This window comes from Xyrauchen texanus, chromosome 1, assembly GCF_025860055.1.
Source record: "Xyrauchen texanus isolate HMW12.3.18 chromosome 1, RBS_HiC_50CHRs, whole genome shotgun sequence".
NCBI lineage: Eukaryota > Metazoa > Chordata > Actinopteri > Cypriniformes > Catostomidae > Xyrauchen > Xyrauchen texanus.
Window position 1 is genome coordinate 29,548,999 of NC_068276.1, and position 19,390 is coordinate 29,568,388.

At 38.3% G+C, this 19,390-nt stretch overlaps 2 protein-coding genes across 8 annotated transcripts; one reads left to right on the plus strand and one right to left on the minus strand.

Annotated features, from left to right (window-relative positions):
• Window positions 1–246: 246 nt before the first annotated feature.
• Window positions 247–9,673, plus strand: si:ch73-314g15.3 (uncharacterized protein LOC368688 homolog). 4 transcript variants are annotated; one of them, XM_052135067.1, is made up of 13 exons: window positions 247–399; window positions 616–649; window positions 1,539–1,627; window positions 4,604–4,722; window positions 4,810–4,912; window positions 4,998–5,089; window positions 5,293–5,442; window positions 6,256–6,423; window positions 6,500–6,569; window positions 6,646–6,724; window positions 6,822–6,975; window positions 8,394–8,504; window positions 8,625–9,673. In XM_052135067.1, exons 3-13 carry the CDS (start codon window positions 1,603–1,605, stop codon window positions 8,670–8,672), a joined length of 1,119 nt encoding a protein of 372 aa, XP_051991027.1. In that variant the 5' UTR covers window positions 247–399; window positions 616–649; window positions 1,539–1,602; the 3' UTR covers window positions 8,673–9,673. The 4 variants fall into 4 exon arrangements, with proteins under 4 accessions (XP_051991027.1, XP_051991017.1, XP_051991002.1 ...); XM_052135057.1 differs by lacking the exon at window positions 616–649; XM_052135042.1 differs by lacking the exons at window positions 247–399; window positions 616–649 and adding an exon at window positions 952–1,138.
• Window positions 9,027–17,815, minus strand: LOC127649813 (transcription factor PU.1-like). Of its 4 annotated transcripts, none has more exons than XM_052135080.1 (6): window positions 17,458–17,815; window positions 16,752–16,844; window positions 16,572–16,653; window positions 15,153–15,346; window positions 10,342–10,510; window positions 9,027–10,225 (listed from the first exon to the last, which is right to left on the minus strand). In XM_052135080.1, the coding sequence occupies exons 1-6, from the start codon at window positions 17,497–17,499 to the stop codon at window positions 9,912–9,914; spliced, it is 894 nt and encodes a 297-aa protein (XP_051991040.1). In that variant the 5' UTR covers window positions 17,500–17,815; the 3' UTR covers window positions 9,027–9,911. The 4 variants fall into 4 exon arrangements, with proteins under 4 accessions (XP_051991040.1, XP_051991047.1, XP_051991055.1 ...); XM_052135087.1 differs by having other exon boundaries at window positions 9,032–10,225; window positions 16,572–16,650; XM_052135095.1 differs by lacking the exon at window positions 16,752–16,844 and having other exon boundaries at window positions 9,040–10,225.
• Between the last annotated feature and the right edge of the window lie 1,575 nt (window positions 17,816–19,390).

A 19,390-nucleotide genomic window follows, 5' to 3' on the forward strand; every position in this document is an offset into this window, starting at 1 on the left:
TTTTTTACGATCTTATCGCTTAATGAATGTACCGCCTTTCTGACAATCTTCAAAATGTATTACACCAAAAACATCCCTCTTGTATGGAATGAGTTATGTGTGGAGTTTACTACGATAAAATCGCTGTTTCTTAAGAGAACACACGGACAATTTTGCGACGGGTATATATCAATTTACGGCTCTTCCCATTATTTTGTATGGTATCCGCAAACGGCGACTTAGTGTCGTAACACGCTGGTTGATCGTTATGTTCTTATGGTTAAAAATGCGGAGACTGTAATGGAGTATAAATTATATCTTATCACACATTATTGAGCTATCATCACCAATGAACTGAAGCTTTTATTCCATTTCTATGGGGATCACGCAGCTATATATATATATATATAGCCACCCTTGGTAAATATGAACAAAGAAAGCTGTGAAAATATCTACATTGTTTATCCTTTTGAACTTTAATAAAAAATACAAATAAATCACAAATATCTAACCTTTAATTGAAGTAAAACAATTGAAACGGGGGAAATATTTCATTTTTACATAATTTATTTCTCCAAAACCATTTTTGTGTTTATTTTGATGTTTGTTTGTATTCCTGCTGGAATATCCAACCAGGGTCCATTGTACGATTTCTGGCAGAGGCAGCCAGGTTTGGATTTTTTTATCTGTTGGTATTTGATAGAGTCTGTGATGCCTAACATTAAAGATCAAGCACCACATTTAACCATGGGCATTGGGTACATCTTTATCTCTGTGTGCGGCTGTGCGCCAAACCCAGCTCTTGTTTTGTTTCATCTGTCCAAAGAACCCGGTCACATTTGAAGTTCCAGTAGTGTCTGGTAAACTGAAGACGCTTATATATAATAATAATAATAATAATAATAATAATAATATATATTATTATTATTATTATACACACGTTTAGACTTTTATTTTGAAACAAGTGGCTTACCCGGAAGTATTTTTCAACGTTTATAGGAGCCACATTGATACTGAAATTTAGTGGAAAGCACTGTTGTAGAAGATTCTGAATGGACCACTTCGAAAAGGATTTAGTTGATGCACTTAAAGACATTGTCAAGGCCGGAAACTGGCAGTGTGTGGGAGACAAATCTAATTTTAAGTCACCATGCACGAAGTAAGCGCCCTTCATTCTTTAAATGCACACGCACAAATTTATGTCATTGAAATGACACGGAGCCCTTTTCTATTGGAAAAGTTATTTAATCTATTAAACATTCGTGTGGATAAAAATTATATTTATTGCGGCATTGTGCCATCTCAAACTACATTAACATTTAAAATAGAAGATTATTGACTATTAATATTAATTGTTATTGTAAAAATAATAATAATTTAAAAAAAAGACAATCTATCCATGGTGGTGCTGCTTTATGCACTACATTTTCCACTGCAAGTACGGAGTGAAATTGTATGGATGTATACTGTATATGCCAACTGAGAATGTCAATATATACTGTATATGCCAATATAGAAGCCCTTAATTTTCTGAAAATGTTGTAAAATATATTTTCAAGGCTCTACTCAGAAGATGGAGAGCATATAGTCCTGGTGCATACAGAAGATGACAGATTCTGGGCTATGGATTCATCTTGCCCACATGAAGGTTAGTTGTAACTCTAAACAGGTATGGTGAAGTCAAATGTAATATGCATTAGCCTAGACATGCGTCTTCTCTTTTTAAGTGTGTGTGAGTGCAAAACGTCTCGGTTACGAATGTAACCTCGGTTTCCTGAGATTAAGGGAAAGAGACATTGTGTGCTAACGCATATAGGTAATATCCTTCCACATTACCTAGTTGAAACCTCTCTACAATAATGCCAATATTCTAATATTGGCTTTGGTGTTTTAACCCCACTCTTTTAGGCACGAAGGTGTTCACTATAAAAGCAGGTTCACAAACACCATTTCTCAGAATCTTCTGATTGAGGGACAAAGAACGCATCGCTCGTACCTCAGACCTTGGAGTCTCGTAGTGCGGACAGCATTCACAATGTTTCGTTCCCTTCGTCTCAGGGAACAAAGGTTACTTACATAACCGAGACATTCTATTATGATTCATTACACTTGACATTGCATGTTAACGCATATGTAGAACAAAATCCAATCATGCCGCACTACATAACCTTTCAGAGAGGAAACATGACGCTGATGCAGCAAGTGAGTAACCCTCAGGAGGCCAGGAGGGGAGCACTCAGAATGAATATATGAACTATAGTCATATATCATGAATTAACCCCTTCACGATATGAAGATATCAGCTCACTTTTCATTCACACAGTTATTTTTTGGAACCCATTCAACTTAAAAATTATTATAATTTGTAAACAAATTATATAACACAGCCTTTTGTGATTCACAGAGCTATTGCACATCTTCAAGAGGCTTTAATTGTGTTTTAATGGTTCTTTTATTTCATTGTTTGAGCTTGACAGTAACAGACATGACTAACACCATATCTTATTTGGATCGGGCTTGTTGGACTGATACTCGATCAGTTTAAAAACGTCAGTATCGGAGCCGATACCAATCCAGGTATCGGATCGGTGCATCCCTAATATAGTAAAGCGGTTGTGCCAAATATGTGGGCTTTGAAGTTGAAAGTTCATGTGCAACGAGCACTGTAATCTTTTTTCAATCTTTGTAATTCATTACATGATATAATGCACCACTCTCCATTGGGAAGCAGTTGTGCATAATGTGCAGGTTTTGGAGTTGGAAAGCTCTTATCAAAAAAGTGTGAGCATCTTGTGCGAGCGCTGTACACTTTTTGAAATCTTTGTATGTTCATACATTATATAATGCATTTTGGCATAACATTTCTCATAGCCTGTGATTGTTGTTGAGTCATGACATAGCGCTCAGCAATTCTATTCACAGAGCCTCCGAAAAGGCTGACTGGAGACACCAGAGCATCAAATATAGCGGCTTTTCCCATGCCATACATTTCCGTGAGGGTCAGCCAGATGTGATGATTCAAAAACACAAGGTTGTTCATTGACTTGCCAATGGCCTGTGACTTGACTTTTGTCACAAAAATTACTTTTGTGGCTCTCAGTGCTAAGTCCGTAGCGGTGCAGATCTCTTTGCACGAGTTCCAAGCCCTCTTACCTGCCAGGTAGAAATGTGCTGCTGCCGCCTCCTCATGGAGGGTAGTTGGGCATAACCGTTTTCTTCCCTGTGATCCACGTTGGAGAGGAAGTAATCGCTACGTAGGCAAGCTGAACAGGGCACGCGACAGGGATTTGAAGGTTGGTTACGAACTTCAGGGAAGAACGGATAGATCTACAAAACATGGCTGATTGACAGCATCTGGACTGCAGGAACCATTCATCAAGGCAAGATTGTGTAGGTTCATCTGGAGGAGAACACTCGATATCGAGCTCTTCGACCGCCCCTTGAAATGATGTGAAGCATCTCCTTGTCTGTGGTGAGTACACGTTCCTTGTCCTCGCTGGGGGGAGGGGTGGTTGCATCATCCACTGTCAACTCTCCTGGTGCAGCAAGAGACATCGTTATCATCCCCAGCATCAGAACCGCCAAACGAGACGAGGCCGTGCGCTGGCAGGAGGTCCAACTCAAATTCATCCTGCTTGAACTTGCTGCCCCACCGTGCCTCCTTGTGTGATCCCTCGTGTGTCACAGAAGATACGGATGGGAGGGTGCGTGAGGCTGAATCGTCCCTCAGAATGAGGATAATTTGCGAATAATGCGTCTTGAGACTCATGCCCTTGCAGTGAGGGCAGTCTGTCTCCATAGGAGCTGACTCCGCATGGGCATGGCCCAGACAGCGAATGCAGCTCTCATGCTTATCTGACGTCGGGATGTGCCTCTAGTAGGACACGAAAAGTGATGCATACGTGTAAGCGCTGCAGGGAATTAGGATGCTGAAGCGGCCCATTCACCAGCAAAGCGTAAAGCAGCGAGGCGGAGTGATGTTCGCCAGAACACTGCAGGGGAGCGGAGAGTCTTCCCGTGAAGATTCCACCTGTTGACTCGTTTATGTCAACTGCGAAGAAGTAGAGGGCTTCTAGACGATAGATGAATTGCTGTCTTGAAATTCTGAGGAATGGTGTTTGTGCATCTGCTTTTGTAGCGGACAGATCCGTGCCTAAAAGAGTGGGGCTCAAACACCTTAGCCAATATTAGAATGTTGGCGTTATTGTACAAATAACGTGGGGAAAGAGTATGTTTCAAATAGGTTGTGTGTAAGGATATTCCCCATATGCGTTATCATGCAATGTCAAGTGTACGGAGTTGTAAGGGATATGGTTCACTGCCACCCCTTTATTCTGTTTTCTGCCACTTGGCCTACTAATGGCTTCTCTCTAGATTGTGGTTTTCTGTGATTTCCACTTCCTAATATTTGCCCACTGAGACATCCAATTTTATAATGTTTTGTAACCATTTCCTTTTTATTAATGCATTTTGTTTTTCTTATCTCTTACTGAATAATCACTTTTAAAATGTTGCATACATTTTTGAGTTTGTTTGGAAGAAGCAGAGAACTGTTAATCAGTGAAATGAGAGAATTGTTTAAAGGTCTGAATATGTTTACAAGGCACAGCATTTTCTTTAACAGGTGGCCCACTTGAGCAAGGTGATATTGAGGATCTTGGCAATGGGAAACTGGCATTGATTTGCCCATGGCATGACTTTGATTTCAGCCTTGAAACCGGTTCCTCTTCTTCTGGACTACAGGCAAGTTGCAATAGTGATCTTAGTTAATATACAGGAACTGAACTTCCAGCACGCATGATGTGTCAAATACAGCATTATTATCACCAGAACCAAGTGTATGATGTCCGAGTACTGGATGGAAAGGTGTACATAAACACTCAGAGCACACTGTCCCTTTGTCCTATCCCAGTGGCAAAAATAACCCACCAAGGTGAGCAGTGAGACAGAACATATAAATATGAACACGAAATGTGAATGTGACATTTTATGGTATGGTTGTGCTGTATTCATTGTAGATAATTTACCAATGGAAGTAATCTCAGCCTCTGAAAACACACTTTGTATGTGGGCCACAAAAATCCTTCGTACCCCAGATCCACAGGAAAAGGTTAGGAAATGTCTTCCTTTCCTTTCAGCTTCAGTTGTGCTTGGTTGCTCTTAGTAGAGGCTCTCTGAAATATAAGTCTATATTGATTGACACTGAATCGGCTCAGTCACCACAATGTTGTTTTCTCAGACAAACTCTGATTGTGCATGCTCACCATTCACTAAACAAAGTTACTAATGGGCTTGTTCTTTTTTGTCTGTGAGGTTTTCTTGACCAGGATGGTTCAAGAGAAATGGAACAGTGGGGCAATAACAGAGATTGGGGAGGCCAGCCCTCCCGTGCAACCCAGCAGGAAAGACAATCTGACAGTTATGGAGCCTGGAAAAATCAAACGGGGCAAAGGAGGAACATTGGTAGATTCATTTCCTTTCAGAGACTAATCTCAATGTGTAATATTTTATCAGAATTTTATGAGTAATTTATGTGTTGTAAAGGTGTTATTGACATGTATAGACAATTTTTGTAAGATTATAAGGCCCCTGTAAACCTCCTATGAAATCAAAGAAGGAGCATGTGTGAAGTCATTTAGAACAAAATCTGGCGAAAAAGGTGTTTTTGAGTTCATTTTGGTGGTTCGTAATAGCTCGTCAGGGTGAACTTTCAGGAAAACTTCTCGCCAGCTGCGCAAGTACGTGGTCCACGTCATCTGTAGGTGTGACCTGGAGCTCCACCTATTTTGAAGTTGACAGCTAATTCCGTTAAGATCAGTCAGCATGAGCACACTGGCGTGCAGAGTTTTTAGTGGGCTGGTGCATACTTGCCTTCATCTGTACAATCGTTCATGTAGAGACATTTTATGACGCATATAGTGTTTATGACGCATGAATACACAAGGTAAATATTACAAATTGCACATTATCTAAGGCATATATAATACTTCAAAACATCATCGAGTAGTTTATACACCTTTTTTCAATGATCCCGTGTGAATTCTATTCATAGAATGCAGCATGAAGTCATTCATAACACATTTTAATATCGTATTAGTTGATGTTTTTTTATATTTAAATGCCTCATAAATGTCTCCCCCAGCAGTGTGGCGGGTGTCTGAATGTTTGCAAACAGTATGTTGCTCAGCTGTTTCAATCTTCATTTTGCCTCTGAACGAAGAAGCACTTTGCCGTGAGTGTGCTGAGGTCTTCATACCTTTGCTTGTTTTCTTATAGGCAAGTAGGATTGCCTTGCTGCACTCACTAGCTAACATAGAGCAATGGGCAATAGACCTCTCTTGGGATGTCATAGCAAGATTCTCCTCATTCAGACTAACTTCGGGAGAGCCACTACCACGTCAGTTCTTCGATGACTTTGTCAAAGTTGCAGGAGATGAGGCAAAGGTTTGTCTGTTGACACTTTAAATTAATCTAGACTAACAAGTTTATCCATATTGATTTGACTGTCTTTCTCCTGCAGCATTATCAGTTACTAGAGCAAAGGATAATGGAACTTGGCAGCAGCTTTGGTGCTTTGCCAGTACACAATGGTCAGTGTTTTCTGTATTTTAACTTTTTACCGTGAATGTAGGCTAGATGACATCTCTATACTTTCTTTTCAAAAAGGTTTATGGCAGTCAGCAACAGATACTTCCAACGATCTTTTGGCAAGGCTGGCTATTGTGCACATGGTCCATGAGGCCAGGTAAGACATCACATTTTTTTTTACATCTGTTGTTTTCAGTTTTAAAAGCGTTCAGTGAAAATAGTTGTTTAGCTATATTTTTGCATTCTTTTTATAGAGGTTTAGATGTGCACCCTCAGACACTGTCCCGCTTTGCCGCTCAAGCTGACACAAGCTCAGTGAAGGTGCTGGAGGTGATTTATACCGATGAGATCACACATGTGGCTGCAGGCCTGAGATGGTTTACATATATCTGCTCAAATGAGGGACGGGTAAGAGAGCAAACAGCAGTGAAGGAAATTCCAGTAATTTCTTTTTTTTTTTGTACTATCTAACTTTAGAATACTGATAAAATTGTAGGTGACATTTCTGTGTTAATGATAGTGTGAGGGCTATTTTCATGAGCTTGCCATGCGCAACGTCTTGTTGCACAATTTCAGCACAAAGCGCAAGTGGGAGTGGGTGGGAATGTTTGCAATATCTGTTGGTGTATGCAATCAAACTGTGGGTGTATTGTATTTTAATGAAGAAGTGCAAAGCGCAATTTGATAGGTCATTAAGACGTTTCAGAAGAACCATGTCTGTTTTCAGCACAAAGTTTAAACTCAGTTCCTACATTGTAGTTTGGAGATTCCACCAGCAGGTCGTAATAAAGTTCACGTCTTAACTCTGAAAATCAATCAAATTATGTCCCTGATAATCACCAATTTATGGAGAAAAAAAGAATGAGATTTGTGTTAAACTATCTATAGGTCATGGTTTATTTTTCAATTATTATTATGTTTATATTTACAATTGTATTTATGATACAATTTTTATTGGTATTTTGGAAGTTGGAAAGGGTAAAATGTTTGTTTTTAATATGATTTTTTTTTTAACCACTTTGTTATTTTGATTGTATTTTAATTTATTTTGAAGTGTAATTTGAATTTAGAAATATTTTTGGTCAAATTTTTCCATGTTTCATAAATGCATAAAACAATTTAGAAATCAAAATTGACCTGTAGAAGTTAAGCGCGTTTCAATGCAATCAATGATTTGTGTTTAACTTGATCAATATGATTAATACAATTTACATTCTCTATAATTAAAGGGAGCATGCTTCCAAATCCTGAACCACCTTTTCTATGCGTATACAAGGTGCATGTCACTGTCATAGTGTCACGGACATTCAACAAGGTCACAGTTTATGCACAAAAGAACATAAGTCAATAGTTCTATTCTTCTAATTTATTTCATACAGTCAGTTTACATTACCAAAGTCTTATGGCTGTACTGTCTTTGTTTATATAGCTGGTGCTTTATGGAATGGACTACAGTAGGACGCAGACGGTGCAGTAACCGGAAAAGAATCACAGAATTAAATTGCATTTCACCCACCCCAATTAGCACTTTGCGCTTGAAATTACATCAAACCCACCTCCTCTTAGACTTGGTGCAAAGCTTACAGGAAAATACCTAAATTTAATGGCTATGCCGATTGATTTCCCTTATGACTTAAAGTATAGCACTGTGCTTAGTGCTAGAGCTCTTAAAATGGGGCCCTTTGAGTGTAAAAGTGATCAAAAATCGTTTTTTATTTTTTCAAACAAGCCCTTATTGATCCAAATAGGGTTTTGTCAGCATGTTTTTTTGAGCCAAGTCTGTATATTTTTCCTAGCTTGACTCTTGTTTTGCCACTTTATTTTAGGATTCCTTGAAAACCTTCCATGACTTGGTGACGTTACATTTCAAAGGGTTTTTAAAGCCTCCATTCAACACAGAGGGAAGGAAAACAGCAGGGATGACAGAGGAGGTACAGGTACCACTGCTGCATTTTCTGCAGATGATCAATGTTTTTGTTGCTTGACTATGTGATAATCTTTGATGGTTGTGTTTTATGTCATGCAGAGCTTGTAACATTCATATTCTTTCCCCACAGTGGTATGTTCCTCTTGTCAAGCCCTCCATTATACAGAAGACATCATGATACATCTACTTTCCTATGAAGTTCAAGAAAACATTGACTCTGTTGGTGCGTTTTTGTAAAAGCTCTCAGACTCACTGATCCAGTGTTCCTTGGAAATAATGACAAAAAAATTGTTTTATCAGCGCAGATTTGTGTCAATTGTACATGCATGTTTAACACTATGGGGGACGAGATGCATATTGCATGTGTTATCAAAATATGTGCATTCCTTTTTTACAGTAACCTTTGTTTATTGTGTGTGTGTGTGTGTGTGAGCGTGAGCGCGCGCGTGTGAGAGAGAAATGAACATTCACTATTTAATCAAAAAACTTTGTTTTATTTTATTTAAAGTTAAAATTGTATTAAATTAATTTATAATAGAAAATTACTTCAATATTGTGTTTTTGCACTTCAGTGATCTACTGACAGATGTCGCTAAGACACAATTTTGCATTTATTGGATGTTCTTTTGCTGTAGTTTCTCTAATGGTTCTCTAATGGTTACATTTAGGCTACATTTAGGTTTTCAATTTCTTATAAAGGCAACTTTCATTGGTGTCTGTGTTCACTCAGAATTTCCCACAATTGTAAGGATTTGATTACATTAAATATGCAACAACTTTTAGGGGAACGGTTTACAGCAAATACACTTATCACTTTGTACTGAGAACTAATGTTTATTTGTCTAGCTTCTACGAAGATTTTGTTCTTGTGAATTTGAGAGAAAAACAGTACAAAAATGAGTAGAAAATGACGATCTTCCGTCTTTGTGTTTACTCCCCAGACGTGACAGAGTTTTCTGTGTTGAGTCTGTGTCATTGGTTTTCACTTCTGCTTTTTGTATTTTTGTGATATTTTTTTCCGTTGTGGTGAAGTTCACAAGTATCCCTACTTGAGAATTCTGTTTAGTCTCATTTTTATAATCTGCCCACTTTGGTCATATCATACGCATCACATAAGTTTTAGCTCTTTTTTAATTTGTACTCTCATAAGTATATAAAGAATACAGATCCTGTGGTAAATGTTGGAGCACGAAAGTTATTGAAATGCTTAAAGGGATTTAAAATGTACTTCATTAATGCAAAAGTGAATACTACAATTAAAAAGGATGGAAATTAAAATGGTTGAGTTTCATAACATAGGGTAACGTTCTTATAGTTCATGTCCATACGAGTTAATTGCTCTTTTCATGGAAGAGAAAGGTTCCCTCTTGTTTTCTCCAAGTCTGTTTTCTCCCTCTATCTTTCCTTACGCATTTGTTTACATGTAAAGCTTCCTTTCAGTGTGGCTTTTCCCAAGGACCTCTCCACTGAACTGGTAGGTGAGTTTTTTCTTGATCTTTTTGACCTCTCCCGTCTTGCCATAGTTTCTCAGAGCCCTCGCCATCTTCTGGTAGGTCATCTTCTTGCGGTTTCCCTTCTGTACGCCCCAGCGGTGAGCTAAAGCTTCCTTGTGCTTGGATGAGAACTGGAATGTTCCCTTTTCTCGTTCCACCCACCAGATGCTGTCCTTCATGTCACCATTTCGCAGAAGGTCCAGCAGGAATTGATACAAGCGAATTTTCTTCTTGTTACCTTGAAAAACATAGCAAAAGAAATCCATGTGTTCAAAAAACCATACAGCAGTCAACAGCTGAGAGTATAAAACATCCATTCATTTGTGTGTGTACTGGTGTTTGATGTTTCCTCACCATGTTCTCCCCCTGTTGTTGAAGAAATGTGATCCCTCATGCACTCCTCATCAGACACCTCTAAAGGAGGACTGCGACTGCCAGGGTCATCATCATCTGAGCTGCGCTGGAGAGGAGAGGGCTGTACACTGTGAGGGTAACACACCGATGGCCGGGGCAAATATGTCATCTGTGAAGACATAAAATGTTAGCAGAGAGCTCTTGCTCTTGAAAATAGAAGGTTCAACGGGAATACAAGATTTTCTTTTTTTTTTTTAGCTCAATGTCACAGGAGGTCCTTTTTAACCTTAATTATTGTATTTTATTAAAAACATTAAAAACCACAAACCAATTCATTGATCTGAAAAAAATCTATGCTGTTACCATTTGTTAATCTTCAAAGAACCATACAGCCCACCCAAGATCTCTATACAGTGAATATTGCTCTTTTTAAGAAGAGGGACGGAATCTAAGTTGCTACAAAGAACCAGCGAAGAACCTTTATTTCACGGTCTGGACACCTTGTCAGGTTTAGGTTCTACATGGTGGTTCCGTGGCAGTATCAGCCTGCCTTTGTGTTTTGTGTTCCCCCTTTGTGTCGGCGCACGAGTAACGGGAGACTAGTTTAGTATCTGTTAACTGGTAGATAGCTGAGCAGTGTGTAAACCTCACTCTCCTGAGCCTTTAGCCTCCTTATTAGCGCACCAGCCTGCCACGCCAGAAATGCTGGTTCAAGTACCTTTCGGAGCAGGGCGATCAGGGTCGGTTACACACGGGTCTGGCAGTGGGTCATCACTATGTGCGATATGCTGCCATGTGCCCTCGGGTGATGTCATGGACATGGCACTTTGCCATGTTGCTTGCTTGCCTTATTAGGACCGTGGCATCATCGTTCCCTTGTCCGTTTCTGTCAAAGCTTGTTTACGTTTTGCCCTTATGTGTTTCAGAGGTCACTGACTTGCTGAATACAGCCTTCATCTGGGAGCAACACCTGCCCCGTGTTTGTTTCTCTTACTTAAACCCTGACGTGTGCCATGTCGGATCATTGTGTTTACTATTACTGTGGTGTCTGAAACTGGTTCTGTAGTGTTGTGTTTAACTGTGATCTTGTGCAGTATTTTCTGGCTGCGGTAAGTTCCAGAAGAGGGGTTCCCTTCTGTGCTGCTGGTGCCGCACTCGCCAGTTCGGTGCCCAGTTGTTAAGGAGGAGGATCAAGTTTGCCTGGGCTTGTTTGAAAAGTAGCTGTTTTGGGTTTGATTTAAAAAATCCAATGGATTGAACTTTCCCTCTGCTCTTAGGTCCTCTCCTTCCCCACACACTGACACTTTATTTTTAAGGGTGCAATTCTTGCTAAATTCTCATGCTCAGTTTTGTGGGACAAAGTATATAATTTATGTATTTCCCTCAATTTTGTCAGTTAAACCACTTGTCTCATGGTTAAAACCCAATGTGTCAAAGATCATAGTCTCGTTTGATTGCAAACACAGTGCTGGGGTGGCAGTTTCTTGTGACATGACATTTGCATGCATTCTGGTAACTAAAATGTAGAGCTCCTCGAAAAGCACATGATAGTCATACTGTGTTTTAAAATAAAGTCTTTCATTTACAAATCCATTAGGAACATTCATGTGTGTTTCACATTAGGTCATGCACTGTGTGGGGCATTTTTCAGTTTTCAATGGTGAGCAGAGAGGTGAGTACATGGCCTCACTGACTGCAGCTGGGCTGGCAGTTGTTGTCCATATAAGGCCTTATAGAGAATATTGTGTTAGAGTAAAGAGTTATACACATCTGCTCAGCCAGGGAAGCAACATTGCTTTCCTCCTCAAACAGTTATATTTGTACATGCAACGCTTATATATATATAAAAAAAAAAAAACCTTTGTTATGTATAGGGTTGTGGTGTAAATGACTAGTGTACAGATTAACTGCTGTTGAATTCACAAGTAAACAACGGTTAGCTCTTTCTCAGCAGCCCCTGAGAATTTATGATTGTTTTCCAATACAAATTTGGAACTGCAACACTCCCGTTATCTTAGCAGGGTTTTGACTCTCATTAAAGCAGTGTTTCCCAACCTTTTTTCTGCCACGGCACACTTTTTGCAACTAAAAAATTATACAGCACACCTCTATCCCACATTGGCAAACCATCGTTAATATGTTTCCTTTTCAAGAACTTGTCCATGTTTTCTGTCCACCTTAGTAGTGTGTTTATGTGTAATGTTTGAAATTCAGCTATGCATAAAAACAAGTCACATAGTTAGGCTACGCTGTGTGAGGACATAGGTGGCAAGAGCGCTAAATGGGTAATAAAAAAAACAACAAATTTGCTTCTTTTCTAATTTGTAGATTTGTTCTTGTAATGGCACAACAATTTACAGGGATGCAAACTCATGAGGGGCGAAAAAGTTAAGAGAATCACTGGTCCACAAACATTATTTCTGGGGATATTTTTTTTTAAAGAATAAGCAAAAAGCACCAATTCCAGCTATTTTAGTGATTCAAGTTTATTCAAGTTAACAATTGTGCAGAATTAGCTCCAAAATATTGAGTATTTTGGTGTGGCTTGCTTCTGATTTACAAATTTGTTAAATTTTATTAACTGATTAGTTCAGTGACCTCTTCTGGAAATGTCACTAGGTGGCGACAAATGAGCGTCTTATGTGATATGAGTGAGTCGGTGAATCATTTTGAGTCATTCATGATTGAAATCTACCAGACTTGGTCTCCTAGCAACCCAACTGAAAAACAATGCTGCAGCGCTAGCATTTGTGCTACAGGTGTACAATTATCAAAAGAGATAATGTTTTATACACTTGTTTCTGTAGGTGTTTGTTAAACGAGCTTTAATATCATCTAATGTGGAAACAAACTAATTTATCGATATTACTTAATAAAGTGAATGTTTAACACTTTGAATATCTACCCGAGTTCCGAATTTCTGCACGAGTCTACAAGTTGTAATTCTGACTTCAAGATGTATTTCATTGCACTTTTCCTAGTAGGAAGTTGTAAAATGCATATTTCCGAGTTGAATGGATCGCAGCACTACTTTTCAAAACTGAATCCGACACTGAATGCTCAAGCAGCCTAATTTACACTTAGAAAACTCCTGATGTTGCTATAACTATGCAAAAAGCACTTGCCAATTTGCTTGAAGTGAAAATCAGCCCTCATTTCCTGTTTAATAAATCAAGCAATCACACAGTCATGCAGAACATCTCATATTTTTAAATTCATAAGGATCTCTTTCTCAACGGCAATACCAGCAGTGATGACAGCCGACTCGTCAGACAGCTTGATCTTACGCTTTTCGCTCTTGAATTATGTACATCACTTAAACCATGATTGTGTCACTCAAGGCCAGCTAGAAGGCCTCGACTGGGACATATCCTAAAGATCACACCCACCAAGAACAAATAAATCAATCTTATTGGCTGATGAATCTGACATTCTGACTTTAGTTGCTCATTCATTTGCACTGTTGGGGGATTCTGAAGAAATTCTGAAGTTTTTGTTTTTCTCTATTTGTTTGTAGATTAATAAAAATTCATAGGAAAAAGGTGATTGAGAATGAAAAGAGGAAAAATATTTATTTATTTAGCATGTTAAGGCAGCAGAGAAGGCTTTGCTGGACCTGAGAATTTGCCACTATTATCTATTGGTCTATTATCAAAACTGCAACAAACCTAGCTTTTATTTTTGCAGATAACATTTTGTTCCACCAATAGGCAGTATATATCAGTTTGATGTGGACATGTCTCTCCTCCCTACAAGAACGTCTACAAAGGAAAAGCTTTCTTTTCGATAGACGTTGTTGTGGTTAGTGTCTGCCTTTGAGATGAGGTCCCAACCAAAGCAGGGGAAATCAATCACTGTGTTGTTCTTAAGAGATCTGAAATGATCTATTTCTGACAAGAGGTTCTCTTTCAATTTCCACTAACAGAGCAGTCTTTCTTAGAGCTCAATGAGGAATTAACAATATGACATGCATTGTTTAAGTTGATGTATCAGCAAAAACTACATCAAAGGATTTCATTGTCTTCTTTGGTCAAAGGTGGTGTAGAAAGAAAATGCAGCCTTTTACAAATAAACTGCCTAAAATAAACTTCTAGGTACTCTAATCTGATTGTTTTTGGATGACTTACTGCATGTTTTGATGAAAATCTAATTTTAAGTATATTGAGTAGAAATTTACAATCCTCTCATTAATCATTTGCTAAAAGTAATGTAATCTAAATACAAGTACTTGATTTTTGAATGGCGCAAAAATGCTCAATTCATTTGTATATTTGTCTCTGTGTGTGCAAGTTCGGACTTTCTGTCTTTGAGCGCACATATTAGAGTGCATGTCTTTTTCTGTCACAACAACGAGTGGTTTTGTTTGTGCAAGTAGGGATGTTCTGTGTAATGGCAGTTGATGAGTGTGCAGACTGCAGTTACGGAGACAGTGTTGGGCTTAGTTGGGCAATAACGTGGCCACAGATGCATTCTACAACCAGCATTTAGACCTACTGGTGTCACAAAGTGCCAGATACATTGAACACATGATACTTGTTTAAAACACATGTTCCTATAAGTAAGATGTATGTAGATTTTATTTAAAAAAAAATTGTATACAGTATGCATTCCTAAAGGTCCGCTGCATTGTAAAGATGTGACCGCAAATATAAAAACAAATCTTGTGAGGGTTTCAAAAACCAATTTGAAGTTAGACAGAAATAATTAGAGGGGCAATGAAAGAATTCTTTAAAACATACACACAAAACTAATATGTGTATTCTATAGCAGGTATTTTATAGACATTTGGAAATGTTGTTAAATTGTCTCACCTGTGGAGGAGGAAAGGTGAGGTGATGCCCGTTCAACCCTGGGTCGATGAAATGGCCAGGCTCGGCATCTGGGAAGCGATGCACATTCGAAACATGTAGTGGCTGCACGCTCTGTAACTCTGTGAAATGGCTCTCTGGCAGGTTGTCAAAATCCACTGGATGGACATGATGTGAATTGTACTCCCAAGTGTGATCTAAACAAGGGCAGGAAAGTTGAAATGGAGGGTCAACGGAAAGCATATTTAGTATCCCAAAGAAATATTACAGTACATCATATGCTCTCTTTGAAATCTGGTTCAAGCAACAGCTAAATCAACCAAGTCTGGTTATTCGGTCAGTTCTGTTTTATACAAGAAATAATTTTTTTATAACTTTGTCACTGTAACCACTGAGTATCGCACTGTTTCCTGTTCATACCATCATTTCCTTTGCCGTTTTTGAATAGCCTCAAGCATGTTGTTTTTAATGTCATTGTACGTAACATTTAAATCTCAAAATGTAAAGTTTCTATGTGTGTGACTGTTTTACCACATGGAACATTTAGAATAATCAATTTACTTGAGCACCTGTAATACATATGCACTTTCTATTTAATTTCCGTACATAATAATTTAATGTAATGGAGTAAAAATTGAATGCCAGGTGCTCAAATTCAGTTTATTCACATATGATATTTATTATATTCACTGAGGAAATGTGTTAGAATATTCCTCCTTGGAACTGAAATAGTGTTTTGGAGTTCCATGGGGGAATTTTTTTTATTTATTTTTTGCTCTGCTATTCATCACTGCTTTATAATGATACTGGGTTATTTTCAGTTTCTCTGTCATTTAACTTCTTTGAAAACAAGCACAGCTCTTAGACATCAGGGATGACTATTTAATACAAAGGTCTGATTTAAGACACTATAAACTATGACACAACTGACTCACTCCCACAGTGAGATATAGCAACAGTATGCAATCTCCATCTTTGAAGCTGATCGTTATGACAGCTTCCATATTAGGCACCTACACAATTTCTTATATATTTGTCTCATTTTGGACAGAAGCCCTTGGGGATACTTGTCGTTCTACGTCTGTAGTTTTCTTGCCTGTCAGAACGAGGCATCTGTTTCCTGCTTTGTGCTAGGTCACTCGCCCGGTTCCACTCGCTCGCTCTCCTAACAGTACAGACCCATCTGCCCTGGGTGTGATTTTGATTCGTTAGCTCACTATAACGACATAGTGTCTACATGGGTCGCTCTGGGTATTCTGACACTGAACGTTTTTGGCACAGGATCAGTCAATCAGTATTATTTGAAAAAGGCCAGCAATAATGCAGGCCATTTACTCAAAGCACTTTGTTTCATTGGTGCATAAAGGGGGACAAGTGAATACCTATAGTTAATGAGAAATAAGTGATACAATAAAAGCTCACCATTTTGTCCCTCATCGATGATGTATTGATACTCCATTGGTGGTCGATACATGTCTGATTCAAACATTTCCTCTGTTTGCTGCTAAGCAAATAGGTGAAAGACAAAGGGTGAACAGTTTGAATGATTGAAGCCAAACACAAAAATTAAATATACACTGTACCATATGGGAAAAGCCTCACATCTTTAGTTAAAACTGCCCAGTAATCTTTTTGTACAAACGGTGTCTGTGACATCCAGCCAGTCCAGGTTACTCTCTCTCTACTCTCTTCTTTCTACGTAGAAATTTTGATTGTTACACATTTTTATCACACTATGATGCGAATCATAGCCGTTACAACATACCTTTCAATGTTAGCAATGGCAAATTAAGATCAGTTTCATTAATAAACATTCTGCCATTATATAATCCTGTGCCAGATGAATTAACAAAATGATCAACATCATCCTTTATACACACAAACTAAAAAATCAGATAAATGTTTAGATGCACATCAGTGCACATCTGAATTACTGAATCTAAACAGATTTAATTTCAGATCATTTTATAGTAGATGGTCCAACACGGATGTATCCCGACACTAACAAGATTGCTAACTTTAACTGTTTCATATTTCTAAAATTAGACTAAATGTACAATTTAACTTCAAGATATTATAGAATGACTAATGTCAAAACAATTTATCACAATAAGGTATCCCTATCTATATTACAAAAAGATCCAGTTGTTCAGTCAGTGATTGGTATATCCACAATTATGAGTTCCTTTAGTGTCTTTTGACACGATGGCGGTATTTTGACAAAAACAGCATTGTTTATATTTACGCATCAACATATAAACACCAGAAGCATGATATTAGGACCTTAGAGATGAGAAAAAATACTCACGGGTGGGATGATGTACCCCTCCATTCTGTACGGATGCAGCATGGATTCCTCGCCGCCTGACACACGATCTGCAACTCTGATGCTTTCTCAAGGGGTTTCAAAACTGTCCCTGTACCATTGCTCAACTCTGATAAATTTCCTCTTACCAAATGAAACCAAACATCTAACTCATGCACCTTATTGCGTGGGGGGCCTCGCAGATCTCCAAAGGCCCCCAAAAGAAGCCAACCAGAGAGACACTGTAAAGGGCAAGCTACCCTACCAGTGACTGTAACACAAGGACAGAGGTTTCTGTTTGTTACTTCTTTATTTTGGGGTGTGTGTGTAAGTGTGTGTGTCTGTGTGTGTGTCCGCTGAAGGTTCCTGATTTTAAGTTAATGGCAGGTGGGGATTTTATCTTTGCAGTTAGAATAGGCGTAAAGTGTCATCTCCCCCAATGGCCAATCAGGGACAGCTCAGCTGACCGCTGCTCTTTCTGTCCACCTCCATAGTGCTTGTCCCTCTATACCAATTCCTTAATGCAGGATGAAATTATAATTGGTACCAGTTTAGGCATTTAGGCAAAACTTTTCTTTTATGTCAGTACTTTCCAAATTGTTTTCCTAAACTGACAGCACATTCTTACATTGGGAAGTCTAGATTTCTGGTAATCTGGTCATTAAAAAGATATAAAAAAGAGAGAATTAAATACTGAAAATTAAAAAGTAAATAATGGTGTTGTTTCGCATCAGAATGGAAAGCTTCTTTATGTCTTTGAATACCCAATTTGCATCATACTGGATCCACACATTCACTAGGGAAATATTTTAGTTGATAATGTTTACATCTTGGAGCCTGGGTTTCAGCCCCATCTTGGTTGTAGACGGGGGGACCCTCTGACAGATAAGATGGCTGATCATTTATCACCTATCTGCCTACAACCTCCAGCTTATGTAAATCAGCACCTGCTGGGCAGGAGATGCAACATCCTGAATGAGGATGATGAAAGAACCTTCTGTCTTTATCAAACTTTCTCCCTGTCTCAAAGCTTCTGTCTGCCAAAATCTCTGATAGGCTTGTAATTGGAAATACAATGATACTGTTTTCCAGAAGGATATAGTTTGATGTAAGGGACTGCTTTTCATTTAATTGCTTTGTTTGTTGTCCTATAAACAACATTCTGTACATTAAATAATCCTTTCTTGCTTCTTAAAAATTATCTGTAATGAAATATTAATCAGACTGATGTTTGTAATTGCTGCATTGACTACTATAATTGAATACTAATGGGTACATAGTTTGTAAATTATGTACAGTGGACACTTTGGAAACTTTAACAGTGTACAGTTAGCTGAATACTTGTATTGAAATAACATTCAGCATAGGTTTTCATCTACTAAAGCACATATCTCACTTACCGCAGAGTAAGGCTATGTGTGCACAGTTACATACATCTTTATTATATCAGGGAGCAAAAGGTATTTTAGATTTGGGCCCTGTAAAACACACAAGAGTCGAGAAAATTTATTAAAAATTGATTTTAAAAATCCCTTTGTGATAAATCTGTATGGAGTTAATTTATCATGATAATAGTATTTTCTACCGAAATACCCTGGTGTACACAGCTTCTGTTATTACAATAAAAACATGGTAACTTGGAAAAATCCTCTGCTGTCATCAAAAAAGAAATAAAACAAAATGACAAGATTCTGAAAGATCCTTACATTGTCTGAAGGAGATCCTAAATGAATGTATTATTTTCAAACACAATCCACAATAATTGTCGTTACTATAGTATTTTGATGGAAACTATGTTTATCGTGGTACATTTTTTTGAGGGAGACACCATTATTGCCCATCATTTTGCTGGACATCATAGTGTCAGCTTGCAGCCCATCTTCTCTTTTCTTTAACACTATAAAAAAAAAAAAGAAGAAATTCTGAATATTAGAGG

Bases quoted from the DNA above. Each gene is read 5' to 3' on its own strand.
- si:ch73-314g15.3 (XM_052135042.1), top strand. From the start codon at position 1,032: ATGGACCACTTCGAAAAGGATTTAGTTGATGCACTTAAAGACATTGTC. The intron at 4,723-4,809 runs GCAAGTTGCAAT...TATTATCACCAG, and splicing joins CCTCTTCTTCTGGACTACAG to AACCAAGTGTATGATGTCCG. The intron at 6,570-6,645 runs GTCAGTGTTTTC...CTTTTCAAAAAG, and splicing joins TGCTTTGCCAGTACACAATG to GTTTATGGCAGTCAGCAACA.
- LOC127649813 (XM_052135080.1), bottom strand. From the start codon at position 17,499: ATGCTGCATCCGTACAGAATGGAGGGGTACATCATCCCACCC. The intron at 16,845-17,457 runs GTGAGTATTTTT...ATTTCTACGTAG, and splicing joins AGGGGTACATCATCCCACCC to AAAGAAGAGAGTAGAGAGAG. The intron at 15,347-16,571 runs GTGAGCTTTTAT...GCCCTTGTTTAG, and splicing joins CATCGATGAGGGACAAAATG to ATCACACTTGGGAGTACAAT.